The 23,177-nt window shown below is 45.4% G+C and overlaps 1 protein-coding gene across 1 annotated transcript in view; it reads right to left on the reverse strand.

The window, feature by feature from the left end:
* The window catches only part of LOC111969805 (kazrin-like), a 156,591-nt gene that overhangs the window by 106,403 nt on the left and 27,011 nt on the right, over positions 1–23,177 (reverse strand). Inside the window, exon 2 of the mRNA XM_023996072.2 lies at positions 22,833–22,990. Within this exon, the coding sequence (XP_023851840.1) occupies positions 22,833–22,990 (158 nt within the window). The remainder of the gene's footprint in view (positions 1–22,832; positions 22,991–23,177) is intronic.

Here is a 23,177-nt window from a genome sequence, read left to right on the forward strand (position 1 = left end):
ATCTCCTCTCCTCTCTCTTTCACTCTGTAACTGTCATCTCCTCTCCTCTCTCTTTCACTCTATAACTGTCATCTCCTCTCTCTTTCACTATAGAACTGTCATCTCCTCTCCTCTCTCTTTCACTCTGTAACTGTCATCTATACTCCTGCTGCTGTCCACTTGTTCCATCATCCCAAGCGACATCATCAATCACTCTAATCAAAAAAAGCACATTCCTATCAGAAATACATCTCCTCTCATCCAAATAGTGGCCCACTAACAACTAAATATGGCCATGCTTATCAGGCTTCAGGAATGCTACAAATATAACAGAAACATGGGAATGTGGTCAAAATGGTGTTCTGCTCCTTGCAAGATAACAGAACTAATAGTGCTGGGGAAAAGATTAGGGAAATATTGTGGCTAGTGCATATTGACTAACTACTGTATCTTCCAAATATAAATTGGACAGAATAAATCAGCCTTCCAAAGCATATAAACTGTGAGAGATGGCTATAAGGGGAAAGAAGGAGAGAGAGCGGGAGAGACGTAGAGAGAGCCAGAGACAGTTGGATGCCAAAATAGTTGAAGTCATTTATTATATTTCAACATTTATCTCTTGGAAGGAGCAAGAGTTATCAGAGGGACTAAATTGAAAGACATTCAAGCGTGCAGTGGGGACTCAGGAACACTGATGACCCAACAAGCAGAAATCCATTCAACACTCCAGGCTTAGCCTGCCATGCAGCTCTGCACAACCTTGCACAGAGGAGAGCAGAGTAGAGAAGAACAGAGAGAAGAGCAGAGGAGAGACGAGCAGAGGAGAGCAGAGGAGAAGAGAGGAGACAAGAGGAGAGACAAGCAGAGGAGGGCAGAGGAGAAGAGAGGAGACAAGAGGAGAGCAGAGGAGAAGAGAGCAGAGGAGAGGAGAATAGAGGAGAGGAGCGCAGAATAGAGGAGAGGAGCGCAGAGTAGAGGAGAGGAGAGAAAAGCGAGAAGAGAAGAGAGGAGAGGATTGAAAAGCAGAGCAGAGGAGAGAGGAGAAGAGAAGAGAGGAGAGCAGAGGAGAGGAGAGGAGAAGAGGAGAGAAAGCAGAGGCAGAGGAGAGAGAAAAGCAGAGCAGAGGAGAGAGAGAAGAGAAGAGGGAGAGCAGAGGAGAGCAGAGGAGAGGAGAGGAGAGCAGAGGAGAGGAGGAGCAGAGCAGAAGAGAGCAGAAGAGCAGCAGAGGAGAGGAGAGGAGAGGAGGAGAGAGGAGGAGAGGAGAGGAGAATAGAGAGAGAAGGAAGCGAGAGAAAAGGAGAGCAGAGGAAGAGGAGAGGAAAGGAGAGCAAGGAAGAATAAGAGAGAGAGAAGGAGAGCAGAGGAAGAATAGAGGAGAGGAAAGGAGAGCAGAGGAGAATAGAGGAGAGGAAAGGAGAGCAGAGAGAAATAGAGAGAGGAGAAGAGTGAGGCAGCAGAGGAGATAGAGGAGAGGAAAGAGAGCAGAGGAGATAGAGGAGAGGAAAGGAGAGCAGAGGAGAATAGAGAGAGAGGAGAGGAAAGCAGAGGAGAATAGAGGAGAGGAGAGGAAAGGAGAGCAGAGGAGAATAGAGGAGAGGAAAGGAGAGCAGAGGAGAATAGAGGAGAGGAGAGGAAAGGAGAGCAGAGGAGAATAGAGGAGAGGAAAGGAGAGGAGCCAGTCGACACAGGACTGCAAACACAGTAAAATCAGGGAGACACAGCACACTGCTGCTACCTCCAATAATTTAAAATGCATAGGCAATTAACCACCAGCCACAACACCACAGTAGAACTGGCAACCTGACAGCAGGACTTTGATCATTTTAATGAGTTGGGGCAATATGGCTGAGTCGTGTTTAAATGTAATCGAAGGAATGGTTGGAAGAGGTGTGTGGAGGGATGTTAAAGTTATAGGATATGCACACCTTACGTTATTACAACTGCAGGGAGACAGTTACAGTATGGAAATGTATTTAGGTGAAATTACGACGCTGGCGTGCTCCCTTTCCAATATGTATTTTATGTAATGGCCCCGACGTAGTTTACTGTAAATGTGTGCGATTTAAATGCGGTTAATAAGCTGGCTTCTGTAGAGGCTGAGAATTGAATTAATCTGCATTCCAAATGAGTTTGTCTGAATCCAAAACTAGTACGGCTTAGGGAGTTATGAACCGGGTAGGAATTATAGCATGAGTAATACTAAGAAGCGTGAATAGTAATACAGGACATTGTGCGATGCTTCCCATTGTTTTCCAATTTGACATCTGGCTAACCTCATTTACACAGTCATGTTTTGGGACCGTATTTGTAGTAATTATTCGAGTTACGGAACACATCCGTGTGTTACGAATCAGTTTGTGTGCATGCGTGTGTGTATGTGCCTGAGTGTGTGTGTATGCGTATACCTTGCACATTGATCTGGTACTGGTATTCCCTCTGTAAAGCTCCATTGTTGTGTATTTTGTTGTATTCCTTGTGTCACTGCTTTAGTTTTAAACTCTGCATCATTAGGAAGGGCTTGTAAGCAAGCATTTCACTGTAAAGTCTACACCAGTTGTATTCAGTGCAGGTGACAAAAAACGTTTGATTTGTGCGAGCATGCGTGCGTTTGTGTGTGTGTGTGCACGTGTGTGTATGTCTGAGTGTGTGCATGTCTGAGTGTGTGCATGGCTGAGTGTGTGCATGTGTCCGAGTGTGTGCATGTGTCCGAGTGTGTGCATGCGTCCGAGTATGTGCATGCGTCCGAGTGTGTGCATGCGTCCGAGTGTGTGCATGCGTCCGAGTGTGTGCATGCGTCCGAGTGTGTGCATGCGTCCGAGTGTGTGCATTGTGACAAAAGGCGAGAGAGAGACAGAGAGTGTCTGCGTTGATTACTTTGCTTCGACTGACACTGTCACAACCACAGGTACTTTAACAAACAATCAGTCTTAAATTGGAGTGCACCTGCCATCCTTAAAAGACCTAAAGGCCAATCATTCATTTCAGAACCGTTGAAAGCCTAATGGCTCTGCCTGTAGCTGTTATTCCCTGGAGCACCATCCAATCCCTGTGTTTAAACACGAACCACAGAGGAGCAAGCAGCTTCACAATACAGCAGAGACACTCCTTTAATTAATGGTACACTGTATACACCAGCACAAGATGAACCCCTTTAGACAAAGAAAGCGTCAACATTAGTCCCACACCACACCTTGCACAAAGCTCCACTCAAACTCAAGCACATTTTTAAAAGCCTGGATATGTTATTATTGGCTGTTACGTTTCAACTCTGCAGGCCCTGTTGACATGCATTGATTTAATTCCCTCTGCAGCATGAGGTTGATTTGGACAGGTAGGTCACCTACAGAGAGAACAAAATGAGCAGTTGATGATCAATCAGGTTTGAACTATTCAGAGTGACGTTTTTACAGTAATCACCAGTTTCGAGGTTATAGAGGTATATGGGATTTGTATGGTTCTGTACTGTGTCCCTCACTCTCTTTACCCTCTCTTGAGAATATTGAGATAGCTTAACGGGAGAACATGAGCACTGTAAGGACTCCTTCATACAACCACAACACAAGTCTGGTTCTGATTATTGTACTCTACAGATGAATAACCAAGGAAGCATTCTTTGGAGCACAGACAGAACCAACAATAAGTGATTCATCATAACCTTCACCTTTAACATGCCTGTCGGATTAAGATGTTGTTTTCTTATGAGTCTGATGTTCATGTAGGGAATTCAATGGAACATGTTGACTGGAGCAGTTCATCTTTAAAAAAATGTAACTACATGTAATCCAAAATGTAATCTAAGTAATCCCCAAAAGTAATTATTTATCATGAGAGGACCGTAAACAATAACTAGTAATGCTGCATACGCCAAGAAAGGTTCAAATCTCACCTTTCTGGTACAAATAGTTATAAACTGCTGTGGTGTAGTCACTTTTGAAGACACAAGCTCAAGTACACAGTACAAATACGCAAAAAATATGAAAATATAAAACATTTATATGACGTACTTCCTATTTAACTAAATTGTACGAATAAGGCTTGGAATGACTTATATGCTTTCTAAATATAGTATAATCAAATTATAAAACCACAAATTATAAGATTTCACCTTCCTTATAACTGTAAAATATATATGTGTTTGTTTAGGGTTAGAGAAAATGTGCATGTTTTCTAGAGGTCTCCCTTGATCAAAACATAGCCGTGAACGTCACCCAAAATTCTAGCTTGGCTTCCTGAACTCGCTAGGAATTCGCCTTTCATCTCATATTAATCTTGTTCGTCTATGAAAAAGAGAAGAGTTTATTTTGTTAATGGCTATAAATCAATCTCAGATGCTACCATGATGAAACCACTCTCACCTGCTGCATTATGATGTAACAATTGCAGGCATATGCTTTGTCCGTGGCTGTGATGTAGGGTTCAGCCAGGAGTTGATGAACAGTCGGAAGAGCGAATTAAATTATAGGAGGGACATCCCAGCTTCAAGTGGTTTCAGATTTCACATCCTACGTCAAGGCTAACAAAATATACTACTGTTTCCGCGGGAACCAGGGCTATCAAAACAAACTCTGAACCAATTACATTAATTTGGGGACAGGTCGAAAAGCATTAAAGATTTAGCTTGCACTTGCTAGCTAATTTGTCCTATTTAGCTAGCTTGCTGTTGCTAGATAATTGGTCCTGGGATATAAACATTGAGTTGTTATTTTACCTGAAATGCACAAGGCCCTCTACTCCGACAATTAATCCACACATAAAACGGTCAACCGAATCGTTTCTAGTCATCTCTCCTCCTTCCAGGCTTTTTTATCTTTGAACTTATATGGTGATTGGCATCTAAACTTTCATAGTATTACCACGACGACCGGCAACAAAGTTTGTCTTTCAATCACCCACGTGGGTATAACCAATGAGGAGATGGCACGTGGGTACCTGCTTCTATAAACCAATGAGGAGATGGGAGAGGCAGGACTTGCAGTGCGATCTGCGTCAGAAATAGAAGGGACTTCTATTTTAGCCCTTGGCAACGCAGACGCTCGTTGACGCGCGCGAGCAGTGTGGGTGCAATAATTGAATAACATAGATTCCTAAATTTATTTTGCGACACGAGCGGTGTAGTCAGGGTATAAGAGGTCAATGCGTATTTCAACTGCACCTTCCTGGCATCTTATGTCATGCAGCAGACAAGAGGACAAGAGTTCATTAAAATACAATCTGCTCTCTAAAGAAACCATGAAGATGCATGACAAAATAAAAGTGCTCCAGGGATTTAAGAGAATGTTATTTGACTCAATGATATTGAAATATATATTGCTTGAGTCAGAGAGCACTGTTTTCCTATACTCACGACTGCTGTAGAAATAACTGCTGGTTAAATAAATAAATGTAATATCAGGTTGTCTGGGACGTAACTTAACACTGTATGTACTAGAACTGCACCGTACAAAACATTAGGAACACCTGCTCTTTCCATGACATAGACTGGCCAGGTGAATCCAGATGAAAGCTATGATCACTTATTGATCACCTGTTAAATCCACTTGGTGGAGACAGGTTAAAGAAGGATTTTTAAGCCTCGGAACAATTGAGACATGGATTGTGTGTGTGTACCATTCAGAGGGTGAATGGGCAAGACAAAGTGCCTTTAAACGGGGTATGGTAGTAGGTGCCAGGCGCACCGGTTTGAGTGTGTCCAGAACTGCAGCGCTCCTGGGTTTTTCACACTCAACAGTTTCCTGTGTGTATCAAGAGTGGTCCACCCATAGGACATCCAGCCAACTTGACACAACTGTGAGAAGCATTTGATTCAGCATGGGCCCACATTCCTGTGGAACGTTTTCGACACCTTGTAGAGGTCAAGCCCCAACGAATTGAGCCTGTTCTGAGTGCAAAAAGGGAAGGTGTTCCTAATGTTTTGTCCACTCAGTGTATAGATTGCATAGCATCTTTGTAATTGTACTTTGACAATTTCTTCATTGTGAAATAAACTAAAGTCCCATTAGGACTGTTATGAGAGGCCGTCAGTGGGTGAGTCAGCTATCCAGTGACACAGAGCCATTGGAGGAGATAACAGGGGCAGGGGAATAACCCCAGGAAAACATAGTGGGAGTTCTAATGAATACTAATCACATTATGTAGATGCCGTACACAGCCTACTGTACGATCATGATGATTCCAACCACTTTATTTTTTTAACATGCTGGAATTGGATTTCTCTATCAGGGACATTTCCTATCTAATTTATAACATCCAATGTGACACTATACTTTCTCTATTCATCTTCATATCAATTTGCGGTGGCTTTCTATTGTGTCACCTTATGCATAATAACATAGACTGACGTAGAGGTCTCCAAAACCCAATGAGGGGATCAGGGGCACAAGACAATTAACATGTGAGCGAAATGACAAATTGAGTGAATTTGACCAGACACCTGGTAGAACACGCTGGAACAAATTCAAATGAGCCATGTCTAAAGCGGGCAACCTGTCTGCCTTAACCACTTTGCTGAGAAGTGGCTCTTGAGGCAATTCAGCCGGTCTCACTTCATCACTAGGGTTCTTGTGTGTCCTGTCCAAAATCGCAGATTGGGAGTGAAAGCTAGCTGACACACACACACACACACACACACACACACACACACACACACACACACACACACACACACACACACACACACACACACACACACACACACACACACACACACACACACACACACACACACACACACACACACACACACACACACACACACACGAGGCCAGGATACTCTGGGAACTGTCAGGATTAAAACACGTAGCAGCGCTCATAAATAGATGGGATATATCTTTGGTAACCTTGTCCATGTGATTACACTAGTCATTATAGTAGTCATCACAGTGGCAGGGACATCTGTGGTAGGGCAACTGGTCGTTGAAGGGGACAGAGGACATTAAGGAAGGTATCATTTAACATGAAAATACCAAAAAGTTTTTTTTTTATCCTAATCATACAGTTGACTAAAACTTTATATAGTGGAAAGCGACCTCATCCTGGTAAAATGGAAACAGTATTGAACAGCAATATGATGAAAACTAGGTCTGGATTATGGATTTTGCCCAGAACCTTCAACCATTCCTAAGAATAAACCTGCATCCATAGTATATTTGATTCAATATCGAGAACCGCCATCAAACTCCTGGCTTTCTGCAATCGCTAGTACAGTTCATCTCATGGAGTTCTGTATTGTGGCCAGCTGGTGGCGCTGCAGCAAGCCCAGGTTCCTATTGTAAAGTCCACATGACACCCTGTATGACATCCAGGTATAATATAATAACCATGGTGTGAGGGCTATGCTAGGAGGTACAAGTGATCCTATCAAACCACCTGCTGTGGGTGCTGTTAGGTGGGTACTGGGTACTGTTACCACCCCTGTACAGTATGAAGATGACCCAATCACCTGTATGGAGGGAGGCCTGCTGATCCCTCCAGAGGATTACAGACAGATAGATAGCCTCTCTGTTTAATTACATTACACCAGGATATGACACTCATAAACCAGCAAGCTACTATTGATGACTGTTTTGACTGTCTCAGTAATCCGGGGGGGGGGGGGGGGGGGGGGGGGTTACTAAGCTAACATATACAATTGTTTTAAGATGGTCATACCATGGACCATTTAGCTATTTGATTTAGATATTTAGGAGCCCTGTAGGTATAAAAACATAAATCAAAAGTGATTTGATGAAACATTGAATTTGGCCTTACTGCTGTTAGCCAATAGAAACACATTGAATAACACGTTCATACATGGCAAAACAGATCATCAACAAACAAAAATCAAAAGGAAGTATGGTTTGTCTGAGATGCATCTGAGAGATATAGGAAAGCATCAAGCAAAAAACTAAAGACACAAACAAAAAGGTTACATGTGTAACCCTGGTCCCTGGTAAATATTTTACCGGTCGGTGCCAGGTTACCTTCAGACGAGTCTCGCGAAGCTTGTGGGCGTCATAGAGAAAAACAGAGAACACGTTCATGTTCGTGAGATCGTTTCAAACCGCTCTGACCAGTGGTGGAAAAAGTACCCAATTGTCATACTTGAGTAAAAGTAAAGATACCTTATTAGAAAATGACTCAAGCTAAAGTGAAAGTCACCCAGTAAAATACTACTTGATTAAAAGTCTAAAAGTATTTGGTTTAAAATATACTTAAGTATCAAAAGTACATGTAATTGCTAAACATATACTTAAGTATCAAAAGTAAAAGTAAAAGTGTAAATAATTTCAAATTCCTTATATTAAGCAAACCAGACAGTACCATTTTCTTGTGTTTCAATTTACGGATCGCCAGAGTCACACTCCAACACTCAGACATAACTTACAAACTAAGGATTTGTGTTTGTGAGTCCGCCAGATCAGAGGCAGTAGAGCTGACCAAGGATTTTCTCTTGATAAGTGAGTGAATTGGACCATTTTCATGTCCTGCTAAGCATTCAAAATGTAACGAGTACTTTTGGGTGTCAGGGAAAATGTATGTTTATTTTCTTTAGGAATGTAGTGAAGTAAAAGTAAAAGTAGTCAAAAATATAAATAGTACAGTAAAGTACAGATACCCCCAAAAATTTCAGTAGTACTTTAAAGTATTTTTACTTAAGTACTTTACACCACTGGCTCTGATGTTTTCGTGAGAAGGTGTCTCCTGGTCTGACAAACCCTTCTGTAGCTCTGCCACCTTCCACCGCAGATGCGGAAACCCGACATTGGCGGAAGCGGTGGATTGAGACGCAGCCCATGAAAACAGAAGTCTCTAGTTAAAACAGATGTATTTAGATGGAGTTTATTTTATTCTTTCCATTCATTATTTATTATGCTAAACATCAATGCTGCTTTAGACCATAATAATCTCAACGATGAGAGCTGCTCCTACTTCTCTTCCTATCAAAGATAAAGAGACCATACTACTCCCACAGAGTGGCACACAGTTTGTTTATCAGTGAGCTGAGCTGGTGGCCGGCCCAGGTGGAATAAACACTGTTTGTATGAACCTGTTATTAAAGCTGCCCTGTTATCAGTCCAGTCCACAGCAATCCTGCCAGGACAGCATCATTTCTACCTTAAATATGTGCCTTCAGAATGAGGGGCCCTGGGCTAAACACCATCTCCGCCAGGCCTGCCTGCCTCCTCAAACCGATTGCTTCTGGCAGGGAATCAGATAGGAGGGGGAAGTCATTTAGCTCCCTGCACTTCTCTACAAGCACAGGATGGCAGGAAGCATTTCAATCTTAGAGTGAGGTCAAGGGGGAACTCCATACAGCTTTGATAACACAAATCCCAACTCTAATTCCACTCTCACCCCATTCCTACAGAATTATTCCACTTTCAATGAGGAGTGAATGCAAGCAGAGAGGGATTCAGAAGGTGAACACGCTCCTCAGGTTGAGATCACATATATTTTCCATGTAGAACCCTTTTAGGTTCCAGGTAGAACCCTATGTGGAAAGAGTTCTACCTGGAACCAAAAAGGCTCTACCTGGAACCAAAAAGGGTTCTTCAACAGGTTCTCCTATGGGGAGCTTTTTAGGTTCTAAATTGCACCTTTTTTCTAACACCATGCCCGAACCGGACGCGCGCGTCCGTGTGCGCCATCATGAGCAAATGTATTTTGTCCCCCCACATCAAATGCGATCACAACACTCAGGTTGAAATATCAAAACAAACTCTGAACCAATTATATTAATTTGGGGACAGGTCGAAAAGCATTTAACATTTATGGCAATTTAGCTAGCTAGCTTGCAGTTGCTAGCTAATTTGTCCTATTTAGCTAGCTTGCTGTTGCTAGCTAATTTGTCCTATTTAGCTAGCTTGCTGTTGCTAGCTAATTTGTCCTGGGATATAAATGTTGAGTTGTTATTTTACCTGAAATGCACAAGGTCCTCTACTCCGACAATTAATCCACACATAAAACGGTCAACCGAATCGTTTCTAGTCATTTCTCCTCCGTCCAAGCTTTTTCTTCTTTGGACTTTATATGGTGATTGGCATCTAACTTTCATAATATGGTGTATTACCACAACTGACCGGCAGACCTCAGTTCACCTTCCAATCACCCACGTGGGTATAACCAATGAGGAGATGGCACGGTATCTGCTTCTATAAACCAATGAGATGGGAGAGGCAGGACTTGCACCGCGTTCAGCATCACAAATATAACTGACTTCTATTTTAGCGCTTGGCAATGCAGACGCTTGTTTGCACGCGCGAGCAGTGTGGGTGCAATGATTGAATAACACGTATGTGTACATTTATTTTGCAACGCTCACGTACGCAAGCGGTGTTGTGGTCAGCATGAAAGAGTGTAGAGGAGGATGGAGTAGGTGAGACAGGAAAGGGAAAACTAAAAGGACGTCAGTCTCTTCATCTCACATCAAACTTTCATCCTCTTGGTCGTCTGTGCACAGCAGCTGATGTCTTGAGGTGTCAGGCCTCAAGAAGAAACACCCCCAACAGCAGGAGAAGAAATCTCACAGACGAACAGATGCTAAATAATGAACTAATGGTATTGTTCACACATCTCTCCTCTCTGAATGAATCAAAACAATAGCAAACTATACCAGAATCCCTTATGGTCTACAGTACCACTCAGAAGTGTGGACACACCTCCTCATTCAAGGGTTTGTCTTTATTTTTTACTATTTTACTACATTGTATTATAATAGTGAAGACATCAAAACTATGAAGTGTTCTATTTTAGATTCTTCAAAGTAGCCACCTGTTGCCTTGATGACAGCTTTGCACACTCTTGGCATTCTCTCAACCAGCTTCATGAGGTAGTCACCTGGAATGCATTTCAATTAACAGGTGTGCCTTGTTAAAAGTTAATTTGTGGAATATCTTTCCTTCTTAATGTGTTTGAGCCAATCAGGTGTGTAGTAACAAGGTAGGGGTGGTATAAGACCAAGTCCATATTATGGCAAGAACAGCTCAAATAGGCAAAGAGAAACGACAGTACTTTAAAACATGAAGGTCAGTCAATACAGAACATTTCAAGAACTTTGAAAGTTTCTTCAAGTGCAGTCGCAAAAACCATCAAGCGCTATGATGAAACTGCCTCTCATGAGGACTGGCACAGGAAAGGAAGACTCAGCGTTACCTCTGCTGTAGAGGATAAGTTCATCAGAGTTAACTGCACCTCAGATTTGCAGCTCAAATAAATGCTTCACAGAGTTCAATTCACAGACACATTTTAACATCAACTGTTCAGAGGAGACTGCGTGAATCAGGACTTTCAAAGTTCTTGAAATGTTCCGTATTGACTGACCTTCATGTCTTAAAGTAATGATGGACTGTCATTTCTCTTTGCTTATTTGAGCTGTTCTTGCCATAATATGGACTTGGTCTTATACCACCCCTACCTTGTCACAACACAACTGATTGGCTCAAAATAATTAAGAAGGAAAGAAATCCCACAAATTAACTTTTAACAAGGCACACATGTTAATTGAAATGCATTCCAAGTGACTACCTCATGAAGCTGGTTGAGAGAMTGCCAAGAGTGTGCAAAGCTGTCATCAAGGCAACAGGTGGCTACTTTGAAGAATCTAAAATATAACCCTTTTTTGGTTACTACATGATTCCATATGTGTTATTTCATAGTTTTGATGTCTTCACTATTATAATACAATATAGTAAAATAGTTAAAAAAAAAAAAGAAAAACCCTTGAATGAGGAAGTGTGTCCATACTTCTGAGTGGTACTGTAGACCATAAGGGATTCTGATATAGTTTGCTATTGTTTTGATTCATTCAGAGAGGAGAGATGTATGAACAATACCATTAGTTCATTATTTAGCATCTGTTCGTCTGTGAGATTTCTTCTCCTGCTGTTGAGGGTGTTTCTTCTTGAGGCCTGACACCTCAAGACATCAGCTGCTGTGCACAGAAGACCAAGAGGATGGAAGTTGTGAGATTAATATTCTGCACGGTAGAAAATAGTAAAAATAAAGAAAAACCCTTGAATGTGTAGGTGTGTCCAAACTTTTGACTTGTACTGTATGCTGAACTCTGGTGTTGGCAGCCTCAGCTTCTCTCTCGCTCTCTGAGGACATTCTGTAGCCATCTCCATGCCTCCCCTCAGAGCTCTCTCAGAGTTTCCAATGCGAGACGAGTGAACGTATTCCCTTCGACCAGACACAAACAAGACCACAACAAGGGCCCCGAACAGCACAAACACTCTCCCTGTCAGTCAGGAGCAGATGGGCGAGGAGGAAGAGACCTTTTATATCATCAACACTCTCTCTGAAATTGAGGTGAGCACCTTTGGTCTGCAGAAAGAGTGAGTGTAGTGATCCGGATCACCTTTGTGACAGCACTCTCCGTTTCTATGGCAACGTGCACACAAGTGATGCTCCAGTTTAAACTGCTTCAACAGGCAGCTTTGGTGAGGGCTTTAGACGACCAAACCCCAACATGTTCTTTCACCATCACAAAATTCCTACATGTAAAGCAAAGGCTTGATCTACCGAGCAATGTGCCCTCAATGTACAGGGGTTATTGGACGTATGATCAGAGATGATATTCTACTGTATTCAAGGGACTTGGGGAACAATGCAAAGAATCACTTACATCTGCGTATCATGCCATTGACAGGCGGTAATATCCTCAATGTGATAAAGCAAGTGAAGTATCCAACAGCGGTGCTATTCTGTCCTCATCCAGGCATAGGACCCTTAGATATGACAGGTATTTCATTTCAGCAGATTCTCCACAGTTGGATGGATCCAAAACAGATGTAAGGGATTTCCGGTTTGGAGCGTGCAGTCGCAATTCCGCGTCGCTCCACAGGTAGTTTTACCATTTTCATTCATTTTCATTACAGTACAACGCTTTGATTTGTTTGATCTTAACGAGCTATATATCCGTCTTTGTATCAAAGATAATTGAGTAGTTATTGGGGTTATTGAGGTTCGCTAGCCAGCTATTTTCGTCCGAACGTAACAACGTAGTCAACACTGCTAGCTAGCCAGCTAGCCACCGAATAGCAGCACAGCAGCATAGCAGCACTGGAGAAMCGATTACATTACAACGGAACGACTTGATTAGTGTAGTGTTAGCTGGCTACACAGTTCTCTTTGCTATCTTTGTATCTAAGATAATTGTGTAGCTTAGAGTTGGTTAGAGTAATTATTCGGTTAATAGCCAGCTATTTCCGTAACGTAACGTAGTCAACACTGCTAGCTAGCCAGCTAGCCACCGAATAGCCAACATAGCAGCTCTGGAGAAACGATTACATTACAACGGAACGACTTGATTAGTGTAGTGTTAGCTGGCTACATAGTTGTCTTTGCTATCTTTGTATCTAAGATAATTGTGTAGCTTAGAGTTGGTTTGAGTAATTATTCGGTTAACTAGCCAGCTATTTTCGTCACGCGCCCTGCGCTGCCGTCTCCTACCTAGTCAACACTGCTAGCTAACACTGCTAGTTAGCCAACTTCTACCGAATAGCAGCACTGTAGAAACTCACACTACAACTTACATTACAACGGAACGACTTGATTAGCGTAGTGTTAGCTAGCTACATAGTTGTCTTTGCTGTCCTTGTATCCAAGATAATTGTGTAGTTTTTGAGAAATTTTCGAGGTTACCTAGCCAGCTACACGTTCAACACAAAGTCAACAACGCACGCACTGCTAGCCAGCCTACTTCACCGCCAGCAGTACTATATCATTTTAGTCAATAAGATTTTATTTTTGCAACGTAAACTTAACTTCCTGAACACAGTGTAGTCCACTTGTCATTCTAATCTCCTTTGCATTAGCGTAGCCTCTTCTGTAGCCTGTCAACTATGTGTCTGTCTATCCCTCTTCTCTCCTCTCTGCACAGACCATACAAACGCTTCACACCGCGTGGCCGCCGCCATTCTACTGGTGGTTCCAGCGCGCACGACCCACGTGGAGTTCCAGGTCTCCGGCAGCCTCTGGAACTGCCGATCTGCGGGCCAACAAGGCAGAGTTCATCTCAGCCTATGCGTCCCTCCAGTCCCTCGACTTCTTGGCACTACGGAAACATGGATTACCACTGACAACACTGCTACTCCTACTGCTCTCGCCTCGTCTGCCCACGTGTTCTCGCACACCCCGAGAGCTTCTGGTCAGCGGGGCGGTGGCACTGGGATCCTCATCTCTCCCAAGTGGACATTCTCTCTTCTCCCCTGACCCATCTGTCCTATCGCCTCCTTTGAATTCCATGCTGTCACAGTTACCAGCCCTTTCAAGCTTAACATCCTTATCATTTATCGCCCTCCAGGTTCCCTTGGAGAGTTCATCAATGAGCTTGACGCGCCTGAATAAGCTCCTTTCCTGAGGATGGCTCACCTCTCACAGTCCTGGGTGACTTAACCTCCCCACGTCTACCTTTGACTCATTCCTCTCTGCCTCCTTCTTTCCACTCCCTCCTTCTCTTGACCTCACCCTCTCTGAAGCGGCGTTACTCTTGTTCGTAGGGGAGTCTTTAGTGTTAGTGCTGCTGGTCGGGGTCCGGATCTGGACAGGTATCTTAGTGTCCGAAAGGGTGCAATTGTAGCGGTTCAGGCGAGCCCCACGGTCGCGCGGGGGAGCGCGTTGTCGTTCGTAGTGAGCGATAGAAGTGATAGCGTGGTTGGCGCAAAGCTGAGTTCTTCGTGCGAGTGTTTTGATGATGACTCGTCTGTCCTGGAATGAGGAATCGAGGTGAGGAGAGCTCGATAATGCGAATGACGCGTTCCTGCGACGTGTTTCGGTCGGGGTTAGGCAAGTCGTGGGAAGGCCGGGGTCAGTGGCGGGCGCTTCCAGTTATGTAAGATGAGGCCAGAGATGGTGGAAGCCGGGCTGGAGAGTGCCCGCAGTAGTGGGTCCCCCAGACACCTCGTTCGCGCATGGCGATCGGAGAGGTGTGAATGCGTCTCGGCCGTTCGAAGCTCGACAGGACGGTACACTTCCCCCCCTACTGCACAAGGCAGGCAATACGCTTGACCCATCTATTTGTACCTGAGATGCTGGTTCTGCCACTAATCTCACTGCAACCCCCTCCCCAAGTCTCCGCGGGCACGCTCGCACGCTTACCGTTTGTAAATCCTTTTCCCTCCGCTCATCATCTAACAAACTTCCCACACTGCCCTCTCGGATGGAGGGCGCCGGCCCAAGTGACCTTCGCTCTTCGTCTCCCCCGCTACTCTCGTCCTCTCCATCCTATCCTCCTCTTCCCTCGCTCAAACATGTATTGTCCCACTGGAAGTGCGCTCGAGATCTTAGGGCGTACGGGCTAGATCGTGTTTCGCGTCAACCCTTCCTACGGTGCTCCCCGTGTAGGATTTCTGCATCCTTTTGACTCTTCTATGTCCCCTATTCCTTCCAGGCCGGCTTCGGTCTCCCCCTCCTGCTCCGTGCTCGACGACTCACTGCGAGTTCACAGAAACAGGGCTCCGGGCAGCCGAGCGGAATGGAGGAAAATCGGCCTCCTGCGACCCTGGCATCCTTCACTCCTCGCTCTCTACTTTCTCCTCTTCTGTCTCTGCTGCTAGAAGCCACTTTCTACCACTACTAAATTCCAAGCATCTGCCTCTAACCCTAGGAAGTCTTTTGACCACCATTCTCCTCCCTCCTGAATCCTCCTCCCCTCCTCCCCCCTCCTCCTCTCTGCGGATGACTTCGTCAACCATTTTGAAAAGAAGGTCGCCGACATCCGAATCCTCGTTTGCTAAGGTCAAACGACACCGCTGGTTCTTGCTCACACTGCCCTACCCTGTGCTTTGACCTCTTTCTCCCCTCTCTCTCCAGATGAAATCTCGCGTCTTGTGACGCCGGCGACCGCCCAACAACTGCCGCTTGACCCCTATCCCCTCCTCTCTTCTCCAGACCATTTCCGGAGACCTTCTCCTTACCTCACCTTGCTCATCAACTCATCCTTGACCGCGGGCTACGTCCCTTCCCGTCTTCAGAGAGCGCAGAGTTGCACCCCTTCTGAAAAAAACCTACACTCGATCCTCCGATGTCAACAACTACAGACCAGTATCCCTTCTTTCCTTTCTCTCCAAAACTCTTGAACGTGCCGTCCTTGGCCAGCTCTCCTGCTTTCTCTCAGAATGACCTTCTTGATCCATCAGTCAGCGTTTCAAGACTAGCTCATTCAACTGAGACTGCTCTTCTCTGTGTCACGGAGGCGCTCGTCGCGCATCGCTAAAGCCAACTCTCTCTCCCTTCGTCTCTCATCCTTCTAGTACCTATCGGCTGCCATTTGAACTGTGAACCTATCAGATCCCTCCTCTCCACCCTTCCGAGAGCTGGGGATCTTCCGGCCGGCCCGCACTGCTTGTATTGCCCGCGTGCGGACTGCCACAGGTACTGTTCCTACAGTAGGGCGTGCGGCGAGAATCTGTCTCCGCACCACGTGCTCTCACCACCGGATGTCCCCCAGGGCCTGTTTCTAGGCCCTCTCCCATTCTCGCTATAACATGTTCAGTCACCAAGTCACTTGGCTCTGTCATCAGTCCGTGCACATGGCTTCGGGACCTGCTCATGTGTGTCTTTAGATGCAGACGACAACAAATTAATTTCTTCCATGGACGGTTTGGCACCTTTTTGTCCCCCTCCTGGAATGAAGGCAGGTGGGGTTCCCGAATCGCATCTCTGCGATCTCGCCTCGTGGCGAGAGTATTGATCATGAGGAAGTGCCCATGGAGGTTGAGAGCGGGTGATCCACGGCGACAGCGCTCTCGGTGACAAGACTGTAGGACCCTTGCGGCAAAAGACGAGAGCGAGTGCACTGGGCTTACCTCAGCGTGGAGAGGATCTGACGCGGGCTAATCAGTGATTCGGTCGGCCGATCCCACGGCTTGACGAGAGGCTCCTACCTCTGAGATCACATGACCTCCAGCAGCAGCACTATTAGAACCTGGAATGTGAGTCGCAGGAACGGACGAGCGGCGGCGTCGATCCGTTTCGAACGCTCTACACATCGACAGGCGTGACACCCACGGTTCGGCTAGTAAGGGGGTTCACTAGCTGCTTAGCAAAGCCGATAAACTCGCAGACGTTAGTCCGGACCCCTTGCCCTCTACACACAGGAACAAGCGGAGCCGCAGAGGATTCCTAATGCGAGGCATCGTTGGTCGATTCGTCTGACCCGTTCTGGATCTTTATTCAACTCGCTGATTGGCAGCTTGGTCTCCACCGATCGGCCTGTCGTATCTACAACCGCCTACAAGCTCAGGCGGAGAACGCACGCAGCGCCGGTACGCTGGTTTGCGGAGGAGCACCTGTGCCAGTTCTCATCGCAGACCGATCAGACGACCGTGGCAGGCTGCCTACCGGCTTCTGCATCGCGGATAGCATTGTCCTATGTTGAGGAGAGCATCGTTCTAATCCAGTCGACGTCAAAAAGACACACCAGGGGGTGCTTGTTCTTGACTACCAGAGCTGTGAGGGCGCAGGCACAGCACCGCTCGCGTAACGCTGTGAGGCCTCGCTTGGCGGCGCAGGCACCTGAGCACTCCCAAGAACAAGGCACTGCGTTCATCCACGCTCTGGCCTGCTCGCCTCCTCTACCTCTGAGAATGTTACTGTCACGCTCAGCCCAGTCCAAAGACGTGCCTTCGCCGTGGCTCTGCGTCGAGCTTGTCGGTTGCGAGTGTGCGCCGGAAGGCGGGGGAAGGGACGAGCCGGTGGAGATAAGGGGCTAGCGGATCAAAGGATCAGAAGGGAGGAGAGGATAGGGTTTGGAGGAGGCCAGGAATCAGTGAGATAGGTTGAGAAGGTTTAGCCAGAGAGGAAGAGATGATAGGATGGAGAGGAGAGAGGGTAGGGGTGGAGGAGGGCGAAGGTTGAGGACGGCGGCGGGGAGTGATATGCAGACTACAAGGCGAGGCGTGTGGCCCGCTAGGGTTCCCCAATGGTGGAACAAACTCCCTCACGACGCCAGGTCAGCGGAGTCAATCACCACCTTCCGGAGACACCTGAAACCCCCCTCTTTAAGGAATACTAGGATAAAGTAATCCTCCTAACCCACCCCTCCCCCTCAAAAACGAGTTAGATGCACTATTGTAAAGTGGTTGTTCCACTGGATTTCATAAGGTGAATGCACCAATTTGTAAGTCGCTCTGGATAAGAGCGTCTGCTAAATGACTTAAATGTAAATGTAAATGTAAATGTAAAATAACGAATGTATCATAGTGGTTTAAAATGCCTAGATCGGTTTGAAAGGGCATATCAGCTCAAACCGCACAGCTAGAAAATGAACGACCTCCTCTCTTTGAAGTCCAGACCGCACCAGTCTATCAAATGAAGAAACCTTGGTTCAGGAAATTATCTCACACCGTCACACGATGAATCAGGTGGCAGAGAAAGTAATGACGGCCAGTCAAATGAGACGAAAGACATTGTCGTTTGCTGAGATGAGATAAGATCTGTGTTCTCCTCTGACAAAACAATGTAATTATTATTATTTTCTTTACCTCGGCAGTAAAGGGTTCACACTTGAAACGAAGGCCGACAACTCTCATACACACCATCCATGGCCTGCAAGGCTCTAAGTAGTAGAATACAAGTAATGATGAGACGCTAGCTAGGAGTTATGGATCAATATTCAAGATGGGGCAGCAAATCAACACTCGCCTGGGTCGTTCTTTGTGTGTCTGTTGATCAGTTTATTAGTGCAATATGTGAAGGGCCTGAACCCCCTCTCAGACCCAGACACACACACACCTCAGCTGAAGGAGTTGCAGAAAGAACTGAGGGCTAGAATCCAAACCCTGCTGGATCAATACCCCAGCCTCCCAATTCATTTTCTCACAGGCCATTGGCTCACATCCCTCCTTTAACTCTTGATTGGTCAATAAATAATTTAAAATGGTGACAGTGCCAAAAGCACTATAATTGGGCATCAAATTGGCACCTTACCTATCTGTCTAATCAAAACATGTTTTGTAGCAGCCATAACATAATTCACTGTAGTTGTAAATCTGCACACTCCACCAAATTTACTCAGATCTTCCTAAAATGTTGTAATTGACTAGAATGTTTTTGATGTGCATTGCTCATAATCAGACTCTTGTGAACTGACCGTAAGTGGCTGGAGGTGATGGCTAGGATTAATAGCACTTCTAATCATACTACTGCTGCCTCCTGCTCTGGCTGCCTTTTCGCCTCTGTGTTCGTCCAGTATGGAATTTCTAGGCTCTCTGTTTTTGCTTCCACTACAGACACCGTTCATTGCCAAACAGACAGACCCTGACCCTGAACGTCTGAGTAGTGGAAGAGAGGGGAGATTAAGGATGTGCAAGGTCTGCAGAACAACCCACCCATAACGCCAACCCACTGTCCGATCAATACTGTAATCACTTCCTGGTCTCCCATCTAACAGTCTGCCTACAGTGGGCTATCTATTATTCTGTAAAACGGCTCAAAGCCTTTAGCTAATACACAAGGAAAGCTGTCCTGCTTGGACAGAGTGACCATGACACCCAAACTGACAGTGAATGGTGTATGGGTGCCAGGACTGCTCTTTTTGGGGTCTCTAACCAGTCCCAGTCCGGCTTTGTGTTTAGTCTGCATTGACTCAGTATTGCAACAGTTTGAAGTACTGCTCCTGAGTTTGGGTATAGTTTACCGTACAGTATTTTGACATTCTGAGCAGTACTAAGTGGTTGAGCAGTGAGTTCTCTTTCCACCATCAACAGATCAGAACAGCAACCTATGGAAAACCCACTGACACCTCCACCAAAGTAACGCAACGTAACGCTACGCTACGCCAAGTCAGTCGCCACACCCACAGAAAGGCATTTGATTAGTCACCCAGCCACAGCACAGCACATAAATAATGCATCCGTGCAAAATGATTAACGAGGCAATCAATTATGTGACAGCATTCAAAGAGAAACTATTTAAATCCCTTCTCCCCAAATAAATCTGCCTTTTAGTGGACTTTGCCTTGAGAAATTAACAGATAAAACGTATCAGATTGTTTTTTTGTTTCATTTATTTGCAGTCAAACCAAATATTTGATTAAAAAAAAAATATTTGATTCAATTTCCAAAGTCAATATTGCTTATTTCACATAATTCGCTTGTGACTAATTCTGTTCTTTAGCACTTTATGAATCCCAACAAGACGGAGTAAACAGATGTCATCATTATGATACAGTGTTTAATGAGAAACATGAATACTTTTGGTGACAGATATCCTCCTTCAGCAGCCCTATGCCAGGCGCTCACGTTCCTCAACCACAAGTAGCACTAATTAGTGTAAGCGATCTAATGACCCACAACATGATGGGTGATGAAGTGAGAGCAGGCGCGGGGCTGTGCTGGGCTGGTGACAGCGGGTGATGTCAGAGCAGGCTGGAGGGCGGCGAGGTGAGGGTGTGCCGGCTCTTTAAGGTTCTGCGGGGCACCAGAACAGCCCAGTCTGGCTCTGCCACAGAACCAATTAGACTGAGAGGGGCAGCTGTAGCCCTGCTGTCAGCTAGATGAACTCTGGTTCAGACTTCCCCCGAGATTGACAGCTAACACGGATGGAGAGAGCGGGATGGGGGGGGGGGGAGACTGATTTCAAATTTTTGCCTGCTGCTGCTCTACCCTCAATGAATGCAAAACACTTTGGGTAGACAGGCTGGAAGACAGGCTGGGAGGCAGGCTGACAGGCAGGCTGGCAGGCACTGCTCCTGTGTAGGTAAATTGAGAATAGTCTCTTGACTTTTCTCACATCCCATTTTGCGAGGTTCCGTGGGTAGAGTCAAACACTACGGATATGAGGATGTAATCACGGTGATCATGACTGATCAAACAGAGCATTGGGAAGCACAGTTCAGAAAGGTCCCACTGTGCCCGGAGGGGAGGAGAACGTAGCAGAGAGACACTGTGCTGCCCAGACTGATGTGTAAGCCTACCATTCCAAAATTAAGGGAAGGTCCTGTAGAGGACGCAGAGCTCAACGCTGTCAGTCAAACAGGGGTAGCCTATACTATAGCTACTCTACTATGTGTCTACAACTGACAGGGAAGAGAAGAGGGCGTCAATGGAGGGGCACAGGTGACAGGATGGGCCTCATGGGGGGGAAACGGGTGCAAGTAAAGATAGTGGGTCTACGGGACACAAAGCCAGGGCAACAGGTATACAATTAGTCAACTTGACTGCTACAAGACGCTTCACTTAACATTGAACTGCTACTAACTTCTCACCCAGATAATCAGCAGTCCATTCATGGCAGAAGGCCCCTACTCATCCATCACCCGTACAGTTTTATATTGTTGAGCTGCAGAGAAACTGACTGCGGGCTAGCAATCTTTCACTCTGGCTTGCATACGATTGGGCCGAGGAGAAGGCGGTGGCCTTTTGCTGAATTACATTCTCTTTAATCAATGACACCGCAGCGTCTCAGACAAATATCTCGGGGAGAACGGCGAGGGGACTCTATATTCATCATGTAAGTGTGTGATGTGACTAAAGGATAAGACAAATCCATCACTGTGTCAAGTCCCGGCGAACATCTAGCAAAACAAGAACAGAAAAGGAATGAGACGATTCAGGGGTAAGACAAACTGTAAAGAGGATTTATCAAACGATCCAAGGCAAACCAGAGGATACATGTGGATTGTTGTATTACTTCTTTCTATAGAAATCCATCACATATCATACATATAGAGTCCCTTCTGATGTAGGAAGGAGATCATTACGTCCAGGAAATAACTGTTCAGAAAAGGCAATGGAAAGCATTGTGATTGAAACAAGCATTTTCCATACATCTTGAAGACGGAGAGAGAAACAATACAATGCTTTAGCTCATGGCCAGACTCCCCTCTACAACAACAATGAAGATAGGCAGTGTATTGCCAGATTGGAGACAATTTCCAACATGGATGTGCACTGTTGGGTACTTGGGTCGGCATGATATTGGGGCCTTGGTTTATGCGTACTGTAATCCGTGAGCCGGTCCGAGTCACATTATGGCCATATCTGCAGTGCTGATGCTGTCATAGCGGGGGTTGGGGCTAATGATTACGAAAAGCTCACTTGAATTGAGAGCTTTAAAAGACAGAGCCCATTACATTATTTATGCTACTCTTTGAACGAGGTGACATTCAATTATTCAAACATCGACATTTGGGGACGATTCCGTTTTGTTTGACTTTTGTCTCTCCCAGGTCCTGCATAGAGTTAGTTCACTCATAGCTGCCCTGTCAGTGCCCGTTCCCTGGGAGAAGCTATATCCTCTCCAGAAAAGAAAAAAAACACAAGGTGAAAGATTTGAACAAACACCCTAGGACTACATGAGGTACCTGCAAACGTCATCATAACAGTCCGTAAAGAAAAGGATGGAGCAGAAGTCAACTGATGTAACAGAGCACATGAACTCTCTCAAGTCCTCTCTTAGTTTGCTTGCTTGGAAGGAAATAGTCCAGTACAGTATCAGTTGAAATCCATTTTTTTATTAATGACATTGGAGTGAATGAACTATAAATACTCTAGTCTATTCTTAACAGCCCAAGTATGAGACATCATAATATGAATGCCCTCTCTCTGTATCTAGTGTTGTGTCTCTCTTGTTGTGATGTGTGTTTTCTCCTATATTTATATTGCTTCTTTTTTTTAAATCCCAGGCCCCCGTCCCCGCAGGAGCCCTTTTGCCTTTTGGTAGGCCGTCATTGTAAATAAGAATTTGTTCTTTAACTGACCTGCCTAGTTAAATAAAGGTTCAATAAAAATAAATACAATTGCTGTGAAAAGATCCTGCCTCACTGGATTTCAGCAGGCTCCTACAGCAGAGACTTGTTTTCCCTTTTGACTCTTGCCCTGGTTTTAAAGGAGGTGAATGATCAGGGGTCAGGGATTAGAGATCAGGGGTAATACCTGTGCGTCCATGAGCAGGTGCCTCATCAGGGCCATGGACTTCTTCAAGGTGTCTCTCTCTCCAGGCATGAAGGCCTCGTCCTCCCGGGACAGAGTACCGGGCCTGGTCACCATGAAGTGGACTATCTGGTCATTCAGACTGTTCAGAGACTGGACCGCTAGGAGAGAGAGTGAGACAGAAAGAGAGAGAGAGAGGGAGGGAAGGGAGTGAGAGAAAAAAAAGGTTCAGGGCCATGCATATTTAATTTGACTCACACACACAACAGACACACACAACATTTACAACAATAAGACCGTCGGCCTTTCCATCCATTGCCATGGTGACCTGTCAGCTCAACTGATTTC

The sequence above is a fragment of the Salvelinus sp. IW2-2015 genome, linkage group LG11 (assembly GCF_002910315.2).
Source record: "Salvelinus sp. IW2-2015 linkage group LG11, ASM291031v2, whole genome shotgun sequence".
NCBI lineage: Eukaryota > Metazoa > Chordata > Actinopteri > Salmoniformes > Salmonidae > Salvelinus > Salvelinus sp. IW2-2015.